General features: G+C 35.5%; 1 protein-coding gene across 22 annotated transcripts in view; it reads right to left on the bottom strand.

Moving 5' to 3' along the window:
• ARB2A (ARB2 cotranscriptional regulator A) overlaps positions 1 to 21,780 on the bottom strand; it is a 419,471-nt gene that overhangs the window by 361,979 nt on the left and 35,712 nt on the right. For 18 of the 22 annotated variants that reach the window (XM_077864600.1, XM_077864607.1, XM_077864526.1 and 15 more), the window contains 2 exons: positions 11,993 to 12,094; positions 6,981 to 7,081 (listed from right to left, as the gene is read on the bottom strand). In XM_077864600.1, coding sequence (XP_077720726.1) covers positions 6,981 to 7,081; positions 11,993 to 12,094 — 203 coding nt within the window. Of the gene's footprint in view, positions 1 to 6,980; positions 7,082 to 11,992; positions 12,095 to 21,415; positions 21,540 to 21,780 lie in introns of all 22 variants that reach the window. The other 4 variants (XM_077864582.1, XM_077864533.1, XM_077864538.1 and 1 more) reach the window with 1 other exon arrangement.

Raw genomic sequence — 21,780 nt, 5'->3', positions numbered from 1 at the left:
GAGACAGCATTCACAGATATAGGGCTCCTAGAACAAAGGAGTCAGCTAGCATCAATTCTCTCGACCATCCCTCACAGTAAACACAGAGCCACCTGCAGGAAGCAGCACAGTGTGGACACTGGCTACCTAACTTACTTACACTAAGTGTCCCCACCCCCTACAGTCCACAGAATTGCCTTTCTCAGTCATGCCTGCCTCAGTCTTAGCCATGGACCCTTCCACAGGAGACCAGCAAAAACCCCTGCTTACACCACATCTCCCAACCAGAGAGTTCTACAGGGCCTCAGTTCTGGTGGAGGTGGTGACAGGTCTCATTTCACAAGCAAACCAGAGCACATCTAGTTAAAATTCACCACTTTCAGGCCACGGCTCAAACACTACCAACAGCAGGCACAAAGAGCCACTACAGTCAACTGGCCCATAGGAGAGAGCAGCCAAAAACAGTACAGTGGACAATGGAGACACTCTCAAAAGTGCCAGGCCTAGGCATTACATGGCCTCTTCCTTATAAGGTCATTACTTTCACTAACAGGAGACATAACTGGCTTTACTAATACAGAAAAGCAGGCAGAGACTCAGACAAAATGAGAAGATAGAGGAATTTATCCCAAATTAAAGAACAAGACATGGTCATGGTTAGAGATCTAAGAGAAATAGTTATAAGTAATGTGACTTAAAAAAAAAAAAGTAACGTGACATTTAGAGAACTTAAAGCACTAATTATAAGGATGTGAACTGGACTTGAGAAAAGAATAGAGGGCATCAGTGAGACCCTTACCGCAGATATAAAAGACTTAAAAAAAGAATCAGATGAAAAGTGCAATAAATGAGATTAAAAACACCCTTGATGGGATCCCTGGGTGGCGCAGTGGTTTGGTGCCTGCCTTTGGCCTAGGGCACGATCCTGGAGACCCGGGATCGAATCCCACGTCGGGCTCCCAGTGCATGGAGCCTGCTTCTCCCTCTGCCTGTGTCTTTGCCTCTCTCTCTCTCTCTCTCTCTCTGTGTGACTATCATAAATAAATAAAAAAATATTAAAAAAAATAACACCCTTGATGAGATGAACAGCAGGCTGGAAGAAGCAGAGGAATGAGGTAACGACATAGAAGACAAAGTAATGGAAAGCAATGAAGCTGAACTAAAGAGAGAAAAAAGAATTATGCAAAATGAGAACAGTCTTAGGTAACTTAGTGACTTCATCAAATGTAATGATATTCATCTTACCGGAGTCCCAGGAGCAGAGAGAGAAAAGAGAGTAGAAAATTTATTTGAAGAAATAATAGCTGAAACTTCCCTAATCTATGGAAGGAAACAGACATCCAGATCCAAGAGACACAGAGAACTCCCATCAAAATCAACAAAAGCAGGCCAATACTAAGACATATTATATTAAATTGGCAAAATATAGTGATAAAGAAAAAATCTTACAAGAAGCAAGACAGAAGAAGTCATTAACTGGGGTGCCTGGGTGGCTAGTCAGTTAAGTCTCTGCCTTCAGCTCAGGTCAAAATCCCAGGCTCCTGGGATCGAGCCCCACATAGGGCTCCCTGCTCAATGGGCAGCCTGCTTCTCCCGCTTCACCACTTGTGCTCTCTCATATGCTCTCTCTCTCTCACTCTCTCTCTCTCTAATAAATAAAATCCTAAAAGGAAAAAAAAAAAAAAAGGACTTATAAGAAAAAAAACCCACAAGGCTAGCAGGAGATTTTTCAAGAGAATGTGGCAAGCCAAAAGGGAGTGGCATGATATATTCAAAGCACTGAACAGGAAAAGTCTGCAGCCAAGAACACTATATCCAGCAAGGCTATCATTCAGAATAGGAGGAGAGATAAAGAGTTCGTGACCATTAAATCAACCTTACAAAAACACAGGCCTACCTCAAGAAGCAAGAAAAATCTTAAATAAACAACCTAACATTACATCTAAAGGAACTAGAAAAAGAGGGAGTCCTGAGTGGCTCAGCGGCTGAGCATCTGCCTTCAGCTCAGGGTGTGATCCCGGGATCAGGGATCAAGTCCCGCATTGGGCTCCCTGCGAGGAGTCTGCTTCTCCCTCTGACTCTGCCTCTCTCTTTCTGTGTCTTTCATGAATAAATAAATAATAAACAACCTGTAAAAAAGAAACTAGAAAAAGAATAACAAACCAAGCCTAAAGCAGCCAGTATAGAAGGAAAGAATAAAGATTAGAGCAGAAATACCTAATATAGAAACTTAAAAAAAAAAAAAAAAGGTTCAATGAAACTAGGAGCTAGTTCTTAGGGAAAAAAAAAATCTACAAAACTGATAAACCTCTAGCCAGACTTAGCAAAAAGAAAAGAAAAAGGACTCAAAATCACAAATGAAAGAGGAAAAATAAAAACACCATAGAAATGCAAACAATTATAAGAGAATATTATGAAAAACTATACACCAACAAACTGGACAACCTAGAAGAAATGGGCAAATTCCTAAAAACATATAAATTACCAAAACTGAAACAGGAAGATATAGAAAATTTGAACAGACTGACAACCTGCAAAGAAACTGAATCAGTAACCAAAAAACTCCCAAAAAACAAAAGTGCAGGACCAGATGGCTTCACAGGTGGGGGAAAAAAAAAAAAATGCCCTTCATTGTTTTGTGTGATTCTATCCAAGAGTAAAGAGCCAAGCTTATAAAACTACTAATCACTGCTATTCTCTTATTAAACACATTGACCATTTATTATTTTTTAAAGAGGTAATTAAGATAAATATTAAAGGAAATACAAAGACCCGAATTAGGCAAGAAAATCAAACCTCTTATTAGAGTTTCTGCTCGATTACAAATTCTCCATTTAATAGTAATTCAGTATTGACATGAAAGAGATAGCTAAAAGAATTTCACAAATTACATGCTAGTTTTTAGAAATGAAGTCTAAAGTCTAAACTCTACTTACTACTTAACATGATAGCCTTTGGAGTCTTCCTAATTGAGCCTACAAAAACATTATTCTCTGGCATTCAAGTCCTGTACATATACCGAAGAATTCTATTTTGAAAGTTACCCTTTCACATTACTCTCCCACTTCCTTAAACCCTGACAGTACTTTTCTAAATTTAGATAAATTGTCCAAACTTATTATAGGTTATGTATTTTTATCAAGCTATATGTAGATGGTAAAAAAAAATATATGTATTAGGAAAAGCATTTGTTTGACTATAAAAAGGTAACTATGCGAATGCAAAGAGTATTCTTTTGTATAGTTATAGAACCGCATTAGAAAAACAAACTGACATCTCAGTTTATTTTATTTACACAATAAGTTTAATTTACATAGAAATGACAGAGCATTTCAGGAGCAAGTCTTAAAAACAATTTCTGCTGAATGACTGCTATAATAATCTCCTTAAGAGAGAAATAAACATAAACTAAAATGGCAGTTATGAAACATACATAGTAATTTTCCAGTAAAGACAAAACTCAATATTTAGTAGGAACTTACTAAAAAAAAAAACAGATGGGGTTTTGGTTTAGAGTACTGGCCAATGTTAGAATCTGCTACCTTAAAACTTCAATCTTAGTAAGGCAAGCTCCTAAGCGATAAACTCAAATTTGCACTATCTGCTGAATTCCATCCTATCCATCAATGAGAAAGGAGATTTTTCAATGCTTCTATGTCCAGAACATGGTGAGATGCTTTCTATAGGCTCTCAATGCATCTAGCAATCTCACTGGTAACATGAAGTACTAAATTATTTCCAGAATTTAAATGCAAAGGTTAATTTCTTTCTAGGAACTTTAAGACAGTTATACAAGAACTTCTATTTTCTGAATTATGGCGAAAAAATAAGTCTAGTGTTTGTCTATGAAGAATAAAAATTTTCCAACACAACATGTCAAAATACAGACTACTTTTAATCAAATAATTTTAATCAGCAAAGCTGTAATCATCTGCAAATCTTAGAAATTAAAAGGGAATTAGAGTAAAATAATTGAAAATTGCTTCGTTTTACAAATGGGAAAACTATCATTAGCATCTCATTTTCCTTTCTTCTGATAAGAAAACATCTTTATGGCCAAATTCCCAAAATCAAGAAATTTCCTAAAAGGCACAGTTCTCGAATTTATAGCAGTTTATACATTTTATCACTTACTATTCAACAAATATCATGAAAAAATAAAAAAAATTCCCCAAATTGCTAAAAAACATGCACTAATAAAATACTGTAATACAGAAGTATCCTAAGAGAAATAAAGCAAACTCATGCCTTTAGTTTACTAACAATATTTTTAACTCTATTTTATTATTTTTAATTTAATTTTTAATCTTGCTAAGTGGCATATTCACATTTAAAGTCACCGTAAATTGTTCTTGGAAGAAGGCAAGATAGGCAGAAAAAGAGAATGAGAAGAAAGGAAACTGAGAAAAGAGATAGAGAAGAAAGTGGCAAAGGAGATGAGAGAAGGCTTCCTAGGAGACACGTGGGCCAAAATCTGAAGGCAGGGAGAGGTAGGGGTATTGTGAACAAGGGAACAAGGGCATTTCAAAGAGAGAAAACAGTATAAGATAAAAGTACAAGGTATGAACTGGAAAGTATATCTGACTGAAAGGCATAGCTCAGAAATAGAAATGAAGGAATATGGACAAAAAGATAGGTCCACCTATGCATTATTAAATTCCACCATAATGAACACCAAATTCACCATAGTGAAAATTCTATCATTATTCGATTATTCGTATGTAACTAGAACTCATACATAATCCTAAAATGTAGGAGATGAAATTCAATGAATAATCAACCTTCAACAGTGACATCAATAATGAAAACGAGTATTTCAAACAGGACATGAGAAGCAAGATGGTAGAGAACAAAATGCTAACAACTAATCTTCCCTTCTCTCATCTTTGGATCTTTTGTTGTGGAAGTTTTACACTAGAAAGTTATGTTTACTTTTGATAAATATATTGGGAAGTAAATGGGATTGGTACTTGAAGCCCAGGGGATCCATTGATCTATATTTGAGATACATTGCATTATAGAATAAATCCTGTGATTTTGGGTCATCCTTTGGGGCCAACTTGCTCATGAACACAAATGTGAATGTAGGCATATGAGGTGGGAAATCTAGATAATGCAGAATATTTTCTATCTATATATAATTATTAAAGTGAAATTTCAAGATGCTTTGATTATAATGGAGTTAGATCCACCAAAAATTAAACCTGTGACCCTCCCCTATGTTCAATGAACATAAGATAGGACATCCGAGGAGAAAGGAATCACTTACACATGAAATAACCTAATAAAACACAGTTGTTAAATTTTGACAGAGATGATGCTAGAGGATACAGGTTAAGGGTAAAAAAGATGCAGACACCAAAAAGCGCAAAGTCTGTTTAGAGAACAGCACCTGCCCAAGTGAACAAATGTGCATGGCTTATGGAAAAGAGTAAATTGTAAGCCCCATTTAAAAACAAAATGAAACAGAAGAAACATCCCCAGTTCTTCTGTAAGGTCAGATACTATGGATATTATATTCGAATCAACATAATAACCAGTTTGCTGCACATAATTAATTCAAGTGGAAGCGGACAAACATCTCATGTGCAGCAGAAATTATTCAGGGCATTAAATATCCTTAAGTTACAAATGTTAGAGAACAATATCAAGAACTTTGAAGGACCTGAGATTTTATCCTGTTTGTGAGCTAACAAGTTAGCCTGCTATTTCATGGATACTACCAAAAGACACTAGACTTGTGTCAGAGACAAAAGACTTTATTATTTAGGGTATAATAGCAAGCAACACAAGCTTATTTTCATCTCTTTCTTTTGTCCTTCAAATCCCAAAGAGGTGATGTGAATGGGCTAAGGATAGAGGCTGGGCATGCTGTGGGACTGTACCATAGCTGAAGAACCTCAAAATTTATGAAGACCAATCTTATAAAGGGATTGCTAGCAAACCTGCCCATTCTCTGCCACCAAGAGCATTTTCTTGGATAGCAAACAAATCTTCTCTCTGCCTTGGAGGGACACACAATCTCTTTTTTCCAAGTTGTTTCCTATACAAACACCCCGAAAAGATAGTTCACAACAAATGCTGTCAGTGCTCTGTTCAGACACATGTGGAAATGCAGTCTATGGAGAATTGTCTCCCAGCAAACATAAACGAAGTTTCATATATTCTTTATGCTACTGCTTAACCAAGTAATTCATTCTGACTAGTATTTTAAAGAATCAAAACAGGGATATAGGAACTACAGCTTTTCTTTAGAGAACTAATGTAGTATGTAGTTATTACACTAAACCAATGCGTCCCTATGCAGTTCATTAAAATTACTTAACATGATACTGAATGAATAAAACTTTTGGCTTTAACAAAACATTCACATGAATAACAAATGACATTTTCAAGGGTTCCTCCCAGTGGCAGCATATGAGAAACCTAAATGGTCACAAGACCTAATCCTTCATCAAGTCACAGATAAGTGAGACCTAATTATTAGCTAAATAAATATCAATCTTCACACACATAAGCACTTTTTTTACCTTTATATGGAGGAATAACTGATTGTGATGATTTGACATACATATATATTCATAGAACGATAAGCAAGACTAATACAATTAATACATCCATCCCCTCACATAATTAACATTAACATCTTTAAGATAAACACTTAAAAGAACATGTATTCCTCCTGGCAATAACAGAGGATTCAACTTTTTAAAAATATTTAAAAGATAAAATTTGGCATGAATTTGTTTTCTGATGTAATGACTCACTATAAAATATTAAGGTCATGGGAAGTGTATGATTACATAAAAACTTTTAAACTGAGAATACATTTCAAACATAACCACTGAAATAAATAAAAAGCAAAACCTTTTTTAAAATCACTATTTTTTTTAGAAAGACTTCATGAATTACTTTAACTTCGAAAACTTTATTCTGACTATTCAAATTGGAAAAACAACAACAACAACAACAACAATTTAAAGTTGAATATATGACCGTACCTCGCCTAGAGCTTCGTATCTTTTCTGGTTCCACCTGTGCAAGTCTTCTCGGTAGTTAAAAACAAATGGTTCTCCTGTTTTTATGTGTCTTAACTGCCCCTCTAGAAGATAAACAAATAGTATTGCTATGATTCAGAGTATATTTACAATACTATGAAAAATATAACAAATGTCTGATAAAAGTCTAAAATAACTTTCTCAGAAGTTTCATTTTTTTCATTAGATTTTCCTTCAGACATCAGAATGATGCAAACACCTAAATACTATTTAAAAATGGTCCCAACTATTCAAACACTCTGGTTTTTGACCTCCATTTCTCTAAAGCAAATTAACAACATTTGAGGGCCTTTAATGTATAAAGATCTTTGCTAGTTACAGCTGTGAACATGGTTCTAGTTCCTCAGCTTAGAGGTTACCTGAGGAGTAAAAGGATAAATATTAAAAAGTTAAGCAACTTTTCAGGAAGTTAAACAGGAATGAAGTAAGTCAACAATCTAAAAACTGTCACAGGCAACCCATGTAGACAATAAAGTCTAAAATGAGTTTGGGAAACTGGAAGATCCCTATAGGTTAGAATAGGTTCAGAGGGTCCAGTGAGATTTCTCAACTAGGCCTTGAAGTATGGTTAAGATTTCAAACAAACACTGGAGAAAAGTAGTGAGCCAACCAACAGGTTTGGACTGTCAAATCAGACACACTCAGTTCAGAGATTATGCTGACAGTAACTCAAGGTAATATCAAGGGAATAAGCAATCAAGAGGTACAGGCAAAGAAAAGCCGGAGAAGTCTGGGACAGCCTGGGCACTTCTTCCAGGTCTTTTCCTCTCATTGCCAGCACTCTCTGGTCCAGAGCAGGTGAGGTCTCTAAGTGAGGCAAAAAGGTTACCTCATACATTAGTGAGCGTTTGGTTATAAAATACTTCAATTTTATGTGCCAGAGAGTGGTACTATTTATATGATATTCTCCAGAGAAATATACTTCATACAGCCACAGATTATATGTTTATGTACCATAAGCAATGGCAATCCAGTCATCCTGCTCAAAGTATTCCATGGATAAAGCCTCTGCTCATAGTAAACGTTAGTCTGTAATCACTAAAAGATTACATTATCATCATTTTCTAAGGAGAAAAGGCCAGGCCACCTGTCTTCTCTCTGTCCCACAAGTATTCTCATGGAGAAATACTTAGGAGAGAAATAATCAGGAGAGAAATAGACCACAGCCCAAGTACTTTAACCTATTCTCCTCTGCCTCAACCTAGCAACTTAAACAAAAATGTAAAAAATGGACAGAAAATTCAAATAACAGTGAACAGTCCATTTTAACAGAAACAAAAAGAAGTACTGAACCAAACTGGAGAATATGTTGGGATCAAACAGTAGAAGGCTCAAACTACTGGATCTGGACCTGATGCAAAGAGCAGTGAGGCACAAGAAAGGGGTTAGAGCCCAAAGAAGGGTATGATCAAGCAGAGTGGAACCCAGTATTTCATTTTTATTCAATCAGGACATGCAGGAGTGGACAAAAACTTAAAAGGAAATAATGACACCGAAACTGAACTCTGGAAATACTACTCCAAGTAAAATTACTCCACTATTTTTATGAATCAATTTCACTACATACAAAATTGCCTTTTTAAATATGCAAAATAAGGGCTAATCCTTATTTGTAAAGTTTTAAATACTCTCAACATGAGATACTGTGTTGAATCACCAGAATACTCTTTTTTGAATTCTTTAGGAAAAATGGGACCTGTCAAAATAAGCCACCTATTAATTAGCACTACTGTTAAAAGTGAAAATAAGGTTATAAGGCAAAGAAAGTGAGCATTTTTTATCCAGAAAAAGTAGCTAGATAACTTATATATTTATTTGCAAATATGGCATTTCTCAAAGGTTTGGACAATCTCTCCAGAGACTGTCAAAGATCTGTTTTAGGACATTTTAGCTACGGTCCTCAAAATCAGTTGTAAAGTTTCACATGTATACCTAAAATGTGTGCTCTTCTGGGAACTGTGTCCATATATTTTTTTTTATCAGATTTGTTATGGAGTCTAGGACCTCAAACATGCTATCACTTTCCTAAATGAATTAATAATCTGAAAGTATTAGGATACCTTCTGACATGTATTAAGAGTTCAATAAATATCAGGTTCAAATGGTCTGCCACAAGACCAATTATTTTTTCTTAGTGATACAAAAGTGTGCTGCCTCATAATATTGCACCAGAGCATAGGGTGTATAGGTGAGGGCAAAAGCAGAAAAGTCTTCAAGTTCTTTATCAGCAAAAACATTTGAGCTGGACCTTATACAATTACAACAACAGGAGAATTGGCTAAATGAGCATTTTAAACAAAAGATGTATATGAAAAGGCACAGTGATTTGAAAGAATAAGGTATCAATTTGATGCAGGTAAAAACAATCTCCTCCCCTTTGGCTTAGGGGGAACAATCTCTTCCCCTTTGGCTTAGGGCTTCTTGCTGATAAAGAACTTGAAGACTTTTCTGCTTTTGCCCTCACCTATACTCCCTATGCTCTGGTGCAATGTTATGAGGCAGCACACTTTTGTATCACTAAGAAAAAATCTCTTCCCCTTTGGCTTAGAGTAAAACTTGTATCCAAATTCTTCTTTTATCCAACTAACTACGTTAAAATCCTTTAGAAAAAATTAGAAACTTCTTCAATCAGGTAATGAAAGTTCAATTTCAAAGTTTTCATAAGAGTTTCTGTCATCAGGGTGCCTGGGTGGCTCCGTTGGTTAAGTGTCTGCCTTCAGCTTGGGGTCAAGATCCCAACATCCTGGGATTGCCCACATTGGGCTCCTGCTCAGCAGGGAGCCTGCTTCCACTCTCCCTCTGCTGTTTCTCCTGCTTGTGCTCTTTGGCTGGCTCTCTCAATCTCTCTCTCTCTCTCTCTCTCTCTCTCCACCCCACCCTCTCTGTCAAATAAATAATTAAAATCTCAAAAAAAAAAGTTTTTGTCATCATAAAAAAGAAATATCTAAGCTAAATATCTAAGCTAAGAAATATTTAAGCTAAAAAAGAAATATCTAGAGATACAAAGTTAGAATTGCCCTCATGGGGGTTTAGTATTAAGACCCAGTTTCCTATTTCCAAATGCTCACCTCTTTGAAAAATATTCACCATTTATCCAAATTCAAAGCTGAACTGTTTCAAGCTAAAAATAAGATCCTTAAAAGTGACATTCTCTACTTAGAATCCAAGCATTTCTGCCTCATATTGTTAGTCTATGTTTATGCAAGTATCCAAAATACTTATAAATGGTACACGTGTGCAAGGATGCATTCACATTTGAGGTATACATACACAAAAGGGCACATGTGGATGCAAAGATATAGGTATGGACATGCAAGGGTGTATAAAGTGTGAAAAGGTGTGTGTATGTAACTGGTAAAAAAGGGGAAGATAAAAGTGTATTGCTTCTGGGGTACCTGGCTGATTCAGTTGGTAGAGTATGCAACTCTTGACCTCAGAGTTCAGACTCATGAGCTCAAGCACCACATTGGGTACGGGGCCTACTTAGAAAAGAAAGGTGTATAGCTTGTTCTTTTATTCACTTTAAGAAACACTCAAGGAAGATTAAACATAGACTTCAATGAAAACTGATGTCCCTATATCCACAGTTCTATGATTTACCCATAATACCAACATCCCATCTCATTCCTGTTCTTTTTTTTTTTTTTAAAGATTTTGTTTATTTATTCATGATAGACAGAGAGAGAGAGAGAGAGAGAGAGAGAGGCAGAGACACAGGCAGAGGGAGAAGCAGGCTCCCTGCCAGGAGCCCAACACGGGACCTGATCCCGGGATCCCAGGATCGCACCCTGGGCCGAAGGCAGGCGCTAAACCGCTGAGCCCCCCAGGGATCACCCCCATTCTGTTCTGAAGGAGTCTAGGAATAATTTTTCAAAGGAATAAAGGCAATTTTAGTCTCAATGCTTATTTGGTTCTGTTATTTAAAATAACAAAGAAATTTGAAAAGACAAAATATTACATATTTTGGCATAAGATATCCTTAATTAAAAAGCATGAAAATATGAGAAAAGAGATCAAAGTTTCTAATAATTACCTGTTTAAACTCAATTAATTTTCTAGTACACAGAGACTGTCACTATAAATCCTGACACCTATAACTGATATTATAACTACCACAGGAATACCACAGTGATAACAAATCACCAATTTAGTTGATGTGGACCAAAATATACAAAGCTACAACTCAAATACCACCAAGCCTGTAACAATAGTACTTTTCAAGTATAATATCATGTTATTAATTCAGTGAATCATAATTCTTTGTCCCAGAAACATCCTTGTAACCTATGATATGTTCTTCCAAATCCCAAAGAAAAGTCTTTCTAATTCAGAATTTAATTAATAAATTTTAAAATAAGCAGGGCACCTGTGTGGCTTAGTTAGTTAAGCAACGCTTTTGGCTCAGATCATAATCTCAGGGTCTTGGGATCCAGCCCTGCATGAGGCTCCCTGCTCAGCCTCTCACCTTCTCTCTGTGTGTGTCTCTCTCTCTCAAATAAATAAACAAACAAGCAAACAAACTTTAAAAAAATAATAAAATAAATGTTAAAATAAGGATGTTGCCTGAAAAAAATCACGGAAAATTGAGTATCGTGCTCAATTAAAATATCATCACAGATGATAATTGTTAGTCATTTCATTTCAAATATGTGAAAAAGTAGCATCTTTCTACATAATTTAATTGGAGTCGCAACTGGATGCCAGAGAGCTTAATGCTCAAGACTGAAATATGTTAAGTCAAATCAAATTCATGTCCATTGTTTTAAGCGATTTGACAATTATGGGAAATTACAATTCTTTTGTTTGAGTGAAGAATTCCACCATGAAGGGTTAAGTCATTATTTCTTAAAATACATAAAACATTCTAACTGGCTAATAAAAATAGAGAATAATATCTGTCCTATGATTCTACTACCATGATAAATAAGTCTTGTATATATTATACAATCACTTACTTTCATTAAAAGCATATTCAAATCCTTCCAGGGTATCAGGAAAATCAAGTGGTGGTTCATCTTTTTTCATTAGTTCATCCAAATCAATCCTAGATAATAAATCTAGAAAAGAATATGAAACATGCTTATGTTCATTTTCTTAATAACAAAGTTATATTTTTATAACATAGCTAATAACAAAGATTATATTTTAAATTAAGTATTCTTTTGTTTTATTAGGTTACTTTTTATGTGTTGCCTTATTGATAATGTTTTTAAAATCTTAAGTTCCCCAAGTGCTACATCATGGCAATATCAAAAGCATTTTCTAAATCATAATTCCCAAAACAATCATAATTTTAGATCCTATGTACCACTACAGTAAATTATTAACTTCTTTCCCTCAAAATTTTCAGCTATTAATTTGTATCTTATTAATCTCTATCCATAGTTTTAAAAGTTTCAGGTCTTTTAAATGGTCACTAAATCTTATATAAAGGTGAAACTACTACTTATGAATAAAGAAACTTACAAATTTACGTAGGGGTAATACAGCACATTATTCCATTTTTATAGGAAAAATCACAATATTAAAATAGAAAAAGCTAACTGGAAAAAATGTGGTTAACATTCAACCCAAAGCAGTTTTTATTCTTCACAAAGTTTGATTTCCATACAATAAAAAAATTGTCAACAAAGGTTTTTAAATAAACATTCTATTTTGAAATCATTTTGGATTACAGAAAAGTTAAAAGAAAGTACAGATACTGTCTGTATATCCTCTACCCCATTTCCCCTATTGTTAACATCTACATTACCAGGGTACATTTGTGAAAGTGAAGAAGTCAACGAAGTCCAGAAATTACTCATCAGGTTTTCCACTAATGCCCTTTTTTATTCTAGGATTCCATCCAGGATACCACACTGCATGCAGCTGTCATGCCTGCCAATATCCTCTGGTTTATGACTGATTTCAATCTTTGCTTCTTTTCCATTATCTTGACTGTTTTGAGAAATACTGGTTAGGTATTTTGTAGAATGACCCCCAATTTAGGCATGTTTGATTTTTTTTTTTTAATTCTTGTGATTAGATTAGGGTTGCAGGTTTTTGGAAAGAATGCCACAGTGGTGAACTGCCCTTCTTATTACATCACATCCGGGGGAACATGATATCCACGGAACATCACTAGGGATGTTAGTCCACATCAGTTGGGTAATGCAGTGTCTGCCAGGCTTCTCAATTATGAAGTTAACTATTTTTCCCTTTCTATAACCTATTCCTCAGATTATGAGACGTAAGTGTAGCTCACATTCAGAGAGGAAGAGGTGGAATTATGCTCTACTTTGTGGAGCAGAGAATATCAATATATATTATTTGGAATTCTTCTGTATGAAATTTTTGTCTCTCTTCCTCCATTTATATACATTTATTCTATCTTATTTGTATCAGTAGAGAGTCATAGATATTTATTATAATTTTGGGTTACAACCAATACTACATTTATTTTGTTACTCAAATTGTTCCAGTAATGGTCATGGCTGTAAACTCTTCCAGCTGGCTCCTATAACTCTTTGACATGCTCTTATCTTTTTGTTTTTTAAATATTTCCTTATTTTGTGTTACTACAAGATGGTTGCTATAGGCTTATCTTTTCCCTGCCCCAGCCTAGAATCAGTCTGTCACAAGAATTTAATGATATTTCTTAGGTTCTTATCATAGAATGAGGCAGAAATTCTCACTCTATGTCATCAGACGGTCATATCAAAACTCAGAAAACCAAAAAGATAAACTTCAAATATTTATTCAGTTACAAAAAGATGTTTTTTTTAAAAAAGAAAAAAATTAGTGTTTGAGTTTTTTCATTCTAATTCAAGTTCCTGAAATCAGTTCCTAGGATATGTAATAAAGTCCCTTTTCCTACAAAAGAATTATCTCAGAAGAAACACTTTATTTCTGTCTCTTACTTATAGAGATATAACAAATCCATCTGTATGGAACTTCAAAATATGCCAAAAAAAAAGTAGTTTGCCTACCTCCATCTCTAGTCTCTTTCTGTAGGACGTAAAGATAAGCCCTCAAAAAAAATCATTTTTTTAGTACTTTTCAAACTGCTATATCAAATAAACCCTACCTCCCATGAAAGTATGGCATCTTCAAAATTCAAAAATAAAAAATGTTAGCAAATTCTTTAGTAAAACGCAAATGTCACATAATATGCATACTGGGCTAAAAAAGAGATATAGGCTGACAAATGTCTGATTCATTAGTAAGTTTCTGAACACCATGTAATTCTTTGCAAAACAGAGTAAAATGGAAGATTTCTTAATAGCATAAATGGCTTGGAATGGCTAGAAAATGTTCTCTCTTTCCAATGAATTGAGGCTCGCTCCTTCATTTTAAGTCATCTACAGTTCAAAACTTAGAAACCTTTTTGTCAGACACACAGCAACTACCTAACATATAAGCAGGTATCTTATGTCTAACAGGCATTTTGTCTATCAGCTCAGATCATAACACACTCATCTTTATACCAATTTAAAGTTTTCAGATACTGTACCTCACTTGATCATCACAACCCTATAAATAGTAGCATGTATTATCACCTTCACTATCTTTCAGACAAGGAAATGAGCTCAGAGAAGTAAAAGGGCTTGTCCAAAATTACACCTTAATTGTACAGTGGGATTAATGGAATAAATGTATTTTCCAATACCTAAACTCAATGCTCTTTCAAAATCCCCTTCTTTACTCTATGTGCCATTTTAACCCTAAAATATTCTACTCCCCTCTTCCTTACCTTATAAAGAATAAAATTATGAATATAGTTTCATTTTCATTATGTTTGTTAGTTTTCCAAAAGTGTTTGAAAGTATTACATACATATTCACCCCGATTCAAATATCCTCTAGAAACACCTTCACAGAGGCACTCGGGTAGTGTTTAACCAAATATCTGGGCATGGCATAGCTCAGTCAAGTTGATATATAAAGTTAACCATCACACCATTCCTCTGTCTTTGGACACTTGCGTTGTTTTCTTGGCTATTGTGAATAATGCTGTTATGAACATGAGTGTACAAATACCTGTTTAAGTCTCCGTTTTCAACTCTTCTGGGTATCAAGTGGTATTTTTATCCAATTACCGCATATGCTTAGTTGAAGTTTAGAATTCTAGTTCCTGAATCACTTTAATCACCAGAGGCATGTTTTAGAAAAAACACTTGTGTTACATCTGATGCATATTTAAGTTACATGGATTTAGTCATACTGTATTTCATAGGTGATTGAAGGTATTTTTAATAGAAGCTTTTTATTATACTTGACTTTTGCATAAAACCCACTGCCTTTGGAATCCAGTCTCTGTGTAAATGCAGCTTATTTATTATTATTATTGCTTTCATTTTAAAAGGCAGAAAAAATAATTTCTGACCTTTTTTACCTACACGTCTTCTCAAAGCTAATGAAATAAAAAAAAAAAAATTTCTGTATCTGGTTCCCTAGTTAACAGAGGAGAAGTCTGAGGAATACCTATTTATTTAGTTTTCATTTTGTCATTCATAGGAACATTTTGAACAAAGCGAAAGCATATTTCTATATTCATAACTTTATTCTTTATAAGGTAAGGAAGAGGGGAGCAGAATATTTTAGGGTTGAAATGGCACATAGAGTAAGTAAGGTGGTTTTGAAAGAGCATTGAGTTTAGGTATTGGAAAATACATTTATTCCATTTGTCATTCTACTTGCCCACTGAGGGAGAATCCAGAAGACATACCTTTCCCCACAAAAATGAGAAACATATTTGTGAGGACAACCCTGGCATCCCTGAAGAGTTCTGTAATGGCTCTTATCTTATGCTAAACCTTACAGTGAGAAGTCACTAAACTGGGAAACCTGGGATGTTGTTTGGAATCTTTGGCAAGGCCCTTAGCATTTTGGTATAAAGCCCTGCCATCTACCACAGGTAACTACTCTCCTTGGCCCAACATTGGGCCTTAGTAGAGACTAAATGCTTAACCATGGGCTACCAAGTTACCAGGTGATCTGAATTACCCACCATAAACTGGGTGTTTGTTTTCTGACCCACCAAGTCATAAATTTGGGTGTGTACAACAGCATTCCATCATCAAATGGGAGTGGCATATCTGTAATCAGGACTGAGTAGGCTCTAAAGACAACAATAAGTTACCTGAAGTACATCAAGGGCTTATAGCCTCCATTCCTGCTATACCTTCTATCTATTGGCATGCACCCAAGGCCTCATGGAGGGTTCCTAACATCAGTTGATAGAAGACTCAGGTGTGTTTATAAATGGTTCTGCATGATACTCAGGCATCACCCAAAAGAGAAGCTAACATACCAAAGATGCTTTCTAGGATACCACTGAAGGAAAATCTCTCCCAGAGGGGAGAACTGAGAACAGTGTACTTGGCTGTTCTGTTTGCTTGGAAAAAGACACGGCCACACAAGTGAATATATAACGATTCATTGGTTGTGACCACTAGTTTGGCTGAATGGTCAGGGACCTGGAAGGATTGGAAAACCGGTGACAAGGAAATTTGAAAAAGAGTTGTGTGAATAGTCTTCTTGAATGGACAAAAGAAGTGAAAGATATCTGAATCCCAAATTAATACTCACTTAAAAAGTGACCTCAAAAGAGGAAGGTATTAACAATCATGTGGATAAGATGACTCCTTCTGTAGATACCAGTCAGCCTCTCTCCCCAACCACTCTTGTAGCTCATGAACAAAGTGGTCTGTCTCTCCAAAGAAATGGACGTTATGCATGGGCTCATGGATAGGAACTCACCAAATCTAACCTGGCTACTGCCATTATTGATTGTCCAATGTGCCAGCAGAAAAGACCAACACTTTGACCAAAGACCAAAACTTTGGAGAATGGCATCATTCCACAAAGTGATCAGCCAGTTACATGGTCATAATAGATTACATCAGATTACTTCCATCATGAAAGCAACAGCATTTGGTTCTGACTGGAATAGATACTTTGTCTGAATACAGATTTGTCTTCCCCATATGTAGTATTTCTGCCATTATCTACTATTTGTGGACTTAAAGAATGCCTTATCCACCATCATGGTGTTCCACATAGTATTGCTTCTGATCAAGGAGTTCACCACAAAAGAAGCACAACAATGGTCCCATGCTCATGAAATTCATTGGTCTTACCGTTTTCCCCACTATCCTGAAACTGCTGTTTGAGAGAATGGTGAGATGGCCTACTGAAGATTCATTACAGTGCCAGCTAAGTGACAGACCACTGTCTGTCCGTCCTGAGGCAGGATTCTTCAGAAGGCTGTACAGACTCAGAATCAGTGTCCACTATATGGTAGTGTTTCTTTCATAGCCCTAATTCACAGGTCTAAAAATAAAGGGGTAAAATGAGAGGGTCACCACTCATTACTACTCCCAGTAAAGAAGGAAATAATGTCCATTTTCTCACTGTTCTTATTCAACACAGAATTAGGAATCCTGGGCAAGTACAAAAAGCAAGAAAGGAAATAAGAGGCCAATTGATTGGGAAGAGAAATAAAATCATCCAGTGTGCAAATGAGATAGAAAATCACAAGGAATCTGTCCCCAAAATTCCTAGAACTATTAAATGACTTCAGGAAAGTCCTAAGATATAATATCAATATGCAAAACTTGATTATATTTCCATAAACTATCAGTAAACACATGGCAACTGAAATTAAGAACACAACTCCACTTATAATCACCCTAAATATGGATGCCTGGGTGGCTCAGCAGTTAAGCATCTGCCTTTAGCTCAGGGCGTGATCCTGCAGTCCCAAGAACGAGTCCCGCATCAGGCTCCCTGCATGGAGCCTGCTTCTCCCTCTGCCTGTGTCTCTGCCTCTCTCTGTGTGTCTCTCGTGAATAAATAAATAAAATATTTTTTAAAAATCACCCTAAATAATTAAAACTTAGGCATAAATTTAATAATAAATGTTTGAAACTTACATGCTGAAGATTACAAAATGCTGATGAAGGAAATCAAAGATCTAAATAAATGAGAGACATAGCATGTCATGGATTGACAAAGATGTCAATTTTCCCCATATCCATCTATAGGTTTAAATATAATTCTTATCAAAACCTCAGTATTTTTTTTGCAGATATAGATATTTGTACTCTAAAACTTATACGGAAAAGTGAGTAACCTAGAATAGGTAATAGCTAAACAATTTTGAAAAAGAACAAAATGGGAAGAATCACTCTACTCAATCTTAAGATATACTAGGTACAGTAATCAATAGAGTGGATATTAAATAAGAGATAGACACGGAGATAGACACAGATCCATGGAACAAAACAGAGAGCCCAAAACAAGGCCATGCAAATACCCAAATTCATTTTTGACAAAGATGAAAGAAGTAATTCCATGGTGGAAAGGTAGTCTTTTTCACAAATGGTTCTGGTGCAAAAAGACATTACCAAGGCCAAAAAAGACCAACCAAACACACATCTTGACTTAGGTCTCATACCTTATATAAAAATTAACTCAAAATGCATCATTAATTTAAATGTAAAATCTAAAATTATAAAACTTTTAGAAGAAAACACAGGAGAAAATCTTCACGAAGTAGGATTAGGCAAAGAATACAGAGAAAGGACACCAAAAGTATAATCAATAAAACTGATAAGTAGACTGTTTTAAAGATACAGTTTTATTCAATATGACAATTTGTTCTAAGTATGCTTTGCTATGCACTGCCATTTTCTTTTCTAATATTTCCAATTTAACTCCTTCATTATTTTTTACAAGCTCATGTGTACTAAGCATTCTTATTCCTATAGTACCAATGAATTAAAACATTCAGAGAAGCTAAGCAGCTAGTTCATGAAAAGTAGGAAAACCTGAGTTTGAATCCAGACTATTCCATCTCTAGACCCTATCCATACTCTTTTTACATAATTGTAATACCTCTAAAATCCAGAAAACCTATGTAAACTCTTACATATTGCTTGAGGAATTATAAATTGGAAAGACTGCGTGGAAGATCAAATTTTCACATTATCAAGTAAGGCTGAAGATGCACAAAATCTATCTAGGTGGAAACCCAGTGAGTTTATTTGGAAGGAACTCACACACATTCCTTGTCGTCTCTCCTAAACTAACCATTATTCTGACAATGCTAATAATCATTTCCAACAGCATACAAGCATGTAATAAAACTTTCTATAGGGTTGTCCATACTATTTCCAATTCCTCTCTTCACATTTTCTATGGAAGCTCTCCAGCACAGCTTTCATTTCCATCAATTCATGAAAACAGCTCTTTGTGGTGATCACTAATGATCTAAATACTGTCAAACCCAAAAGTAATTTCTCAGTCCTTGTCTAACCTGAATCATCATGACTCCATGAATTATTCCTATTTTCTTCATTTTAGGATCTCTTGTTCATGGTTCTTAGCCTATTTTACTAGAAGTTAATTTTCAGCTTCTTTTGATGGTTCCTCTTCACCTTTCTGACTCTAGAGTTGAGATGCTGCACGGCTCAATCTTCAGATCTCTTCTGTCTACACTGATGTCCCTGGTGATCTCAATTAGGACTTACGGTCCTTTAAATATTACCCCTGTGCTAATGATTCCTAAAACCTTTAAAAAAAAAGATTTTATTTATTTATTCATGAGAGATGCAGAGAGAGAGAGGCAGAGACATAGGCAGATGAAGAAGCAGGCTCCCTGCAGGGAGCCCAATGCAGGCTCAGTCCCAGAACCCCAGGATCACAACCTGACCAAAAGCAGATGCTCAACCACTGAACTACCAAGGCCCCTCTCTTTTCCTTTTTAAGACTTTCCCAAAACTTTTATATCTAACCCAAATGCTCTCCCAAACCCCTTACCCTACTTTTCTACCTTCCTGTTTAAGTGGCATATCAACTTTATATTCAATGTCCGAAATTTAATTTTTGCCTTCCACTACCATCACCACAACCTGCTTTTCCCTTTCTTAATCTATTTTTTAAATTCTTAACCAGCATTTTTTTAATAAAGATTTTTACTTATTTGAGAGAGAGCACGAGTGGAGGTGAGGAAGGGCAGAAGCAGAAGGAGACTCCCCTATTGAGCAGGGAACCCAATGCAAGCTCAATCCAGGACCCTGAGGTCATAACCTAAGCTGAAGGTAGACACTTAACTGAGTCAACCAGCGACCCCCAATTTTCTTAATTTAACACATTGCATCTATCTTGAAACTTTTTAGGCAAAAAACCTTCAAATTTATCTTGATTTCTCTTCTAACATCCCATGTCTCTAATCCAACAGAAAATCATGTCATCTCTTCCTTCAAAACATAACCAGAACATGTTATCATCCTCTCTACCACCCTAATCTAAAACATCAGCATCTCTCACATTTGTGAGGAGAAAGCAATGCTCTTAGCCATTTTCCATTTTTTAATTTAAGGGCTAGTTACACCATCCCCTTGACAGAACATTAACTCTAAAAGCAGGGACAAGATGAGGTAAATTATGAGCTAAAAAACTGGCTGCTTTATTATATATATGCTTTAGGCTTTCATGAAAAGAGGTAAGAGGTAATAGGAGAGATTCCTGAGTTATCTTTAGCATTCAGCTTTGTAAAGCAGAGTAGGATAGCAGTGAGGGATTCAGAAAAATGGCTGCAATCAAGATGGTCTGGTACATATTTACCTGGGGCATTACCTACAAAGCATCTTGAAGACCACAAAGATTCTACATTGAACAAGAGACTCATTATCCGGCATAGTTGGCATCTCAACATTAGGAAATCCGTAAGATTTTTTGAACCATCAAAAGAAAGTAACTGGGAGACCATGTATGAGTTACTTAGGTAAGCTGACCTTGGGTAAGTCACTAGACAGATTGAAATATATGGTAAGGAACAGATCTTTCCACTCAACAAAGCATGCTTATTGTAGGAATAAAATTCTTTTAGACTGCAGACTTTTAAAAGGTCTAGAACTCAAAATTCCCAAAGAATGTCTAGGATAGATTCCCTCCAAGGTGTTAATGGAGAGTGGAGAGTCTTTCAAAAAATATCCCTAATTAATGCCACAAAGATAGAATACTGGATTATTAGGCAGATCATGATCTTAGCCTAGTATGAAATTCTGATCAACAAAAATATGATAATGGCAATAATCTTATTAACTCAAGAGACCTATAGTATTAGTTTTACCATTGAATATAAGACTTTGGATAAGGAAGACTTACGAATTCTTACTGTTATAAAATTACATGATTTTATGATTTATTTACTGAGTACATACTACATCTGAGACACTGAGACAGTTGATGTGAGGGATACAAAGTATTACAAATTGATTCAATAGTGACATTCTTATTTTAGAATTGAAATGAATGGAAGACCACCTAAATATTCCTATACCTTCATTAGGCACAATGAAAATACCCTGAAAAAGCAAATTAAGTATGTACCTTTCAGTGCTGTTGTCTTTTCTTTTTCATCTGGACCTCCCTGCTGGATTTGTGCCATGCTTATCCAAATTGGCAACAAAATTAAAGAGCTCAAGGAAATAGACATCAATCTTCAGAAGACAGTCTAGAATGAATGAAAGCAATAAATTAAGCTCTACTCAATCCTACCTACTCCATGAGAACTTCGTAGATCCTCTCACTTGGGATTAATCTCTCTATTCTGATTTCCCACTGCATTTGTTGATGCCTATATACCACAATACTTATCATAGCCTGCCTTGCATTATGGTTATTTATGTATTTATCTGGGTCAGCTAACAGATTACAAGCACCAGGATAAAGGTATCGAGTTTTTGTCATCTTTT

The sequence above is a fragment of the Canis aureus genome, chromosome 2 (genome assembly GCF_053574225.1).
Source record: "Canis aureus isolate CA01 chromosome 2, VMU_Caureus_v.1.0, whole genome shotgun sequence".
Lineage (NCBI taxonomy): Eukaryota > Metazoa > Chordata > Mammalia > Carnivora > Canidae > Canis > Canis aureus.
The sequence above is the reverse complement of the archived record's forward strand: the minus strand, read 5'-3'. Positions and strand labels throughout refer to the sequence as shown.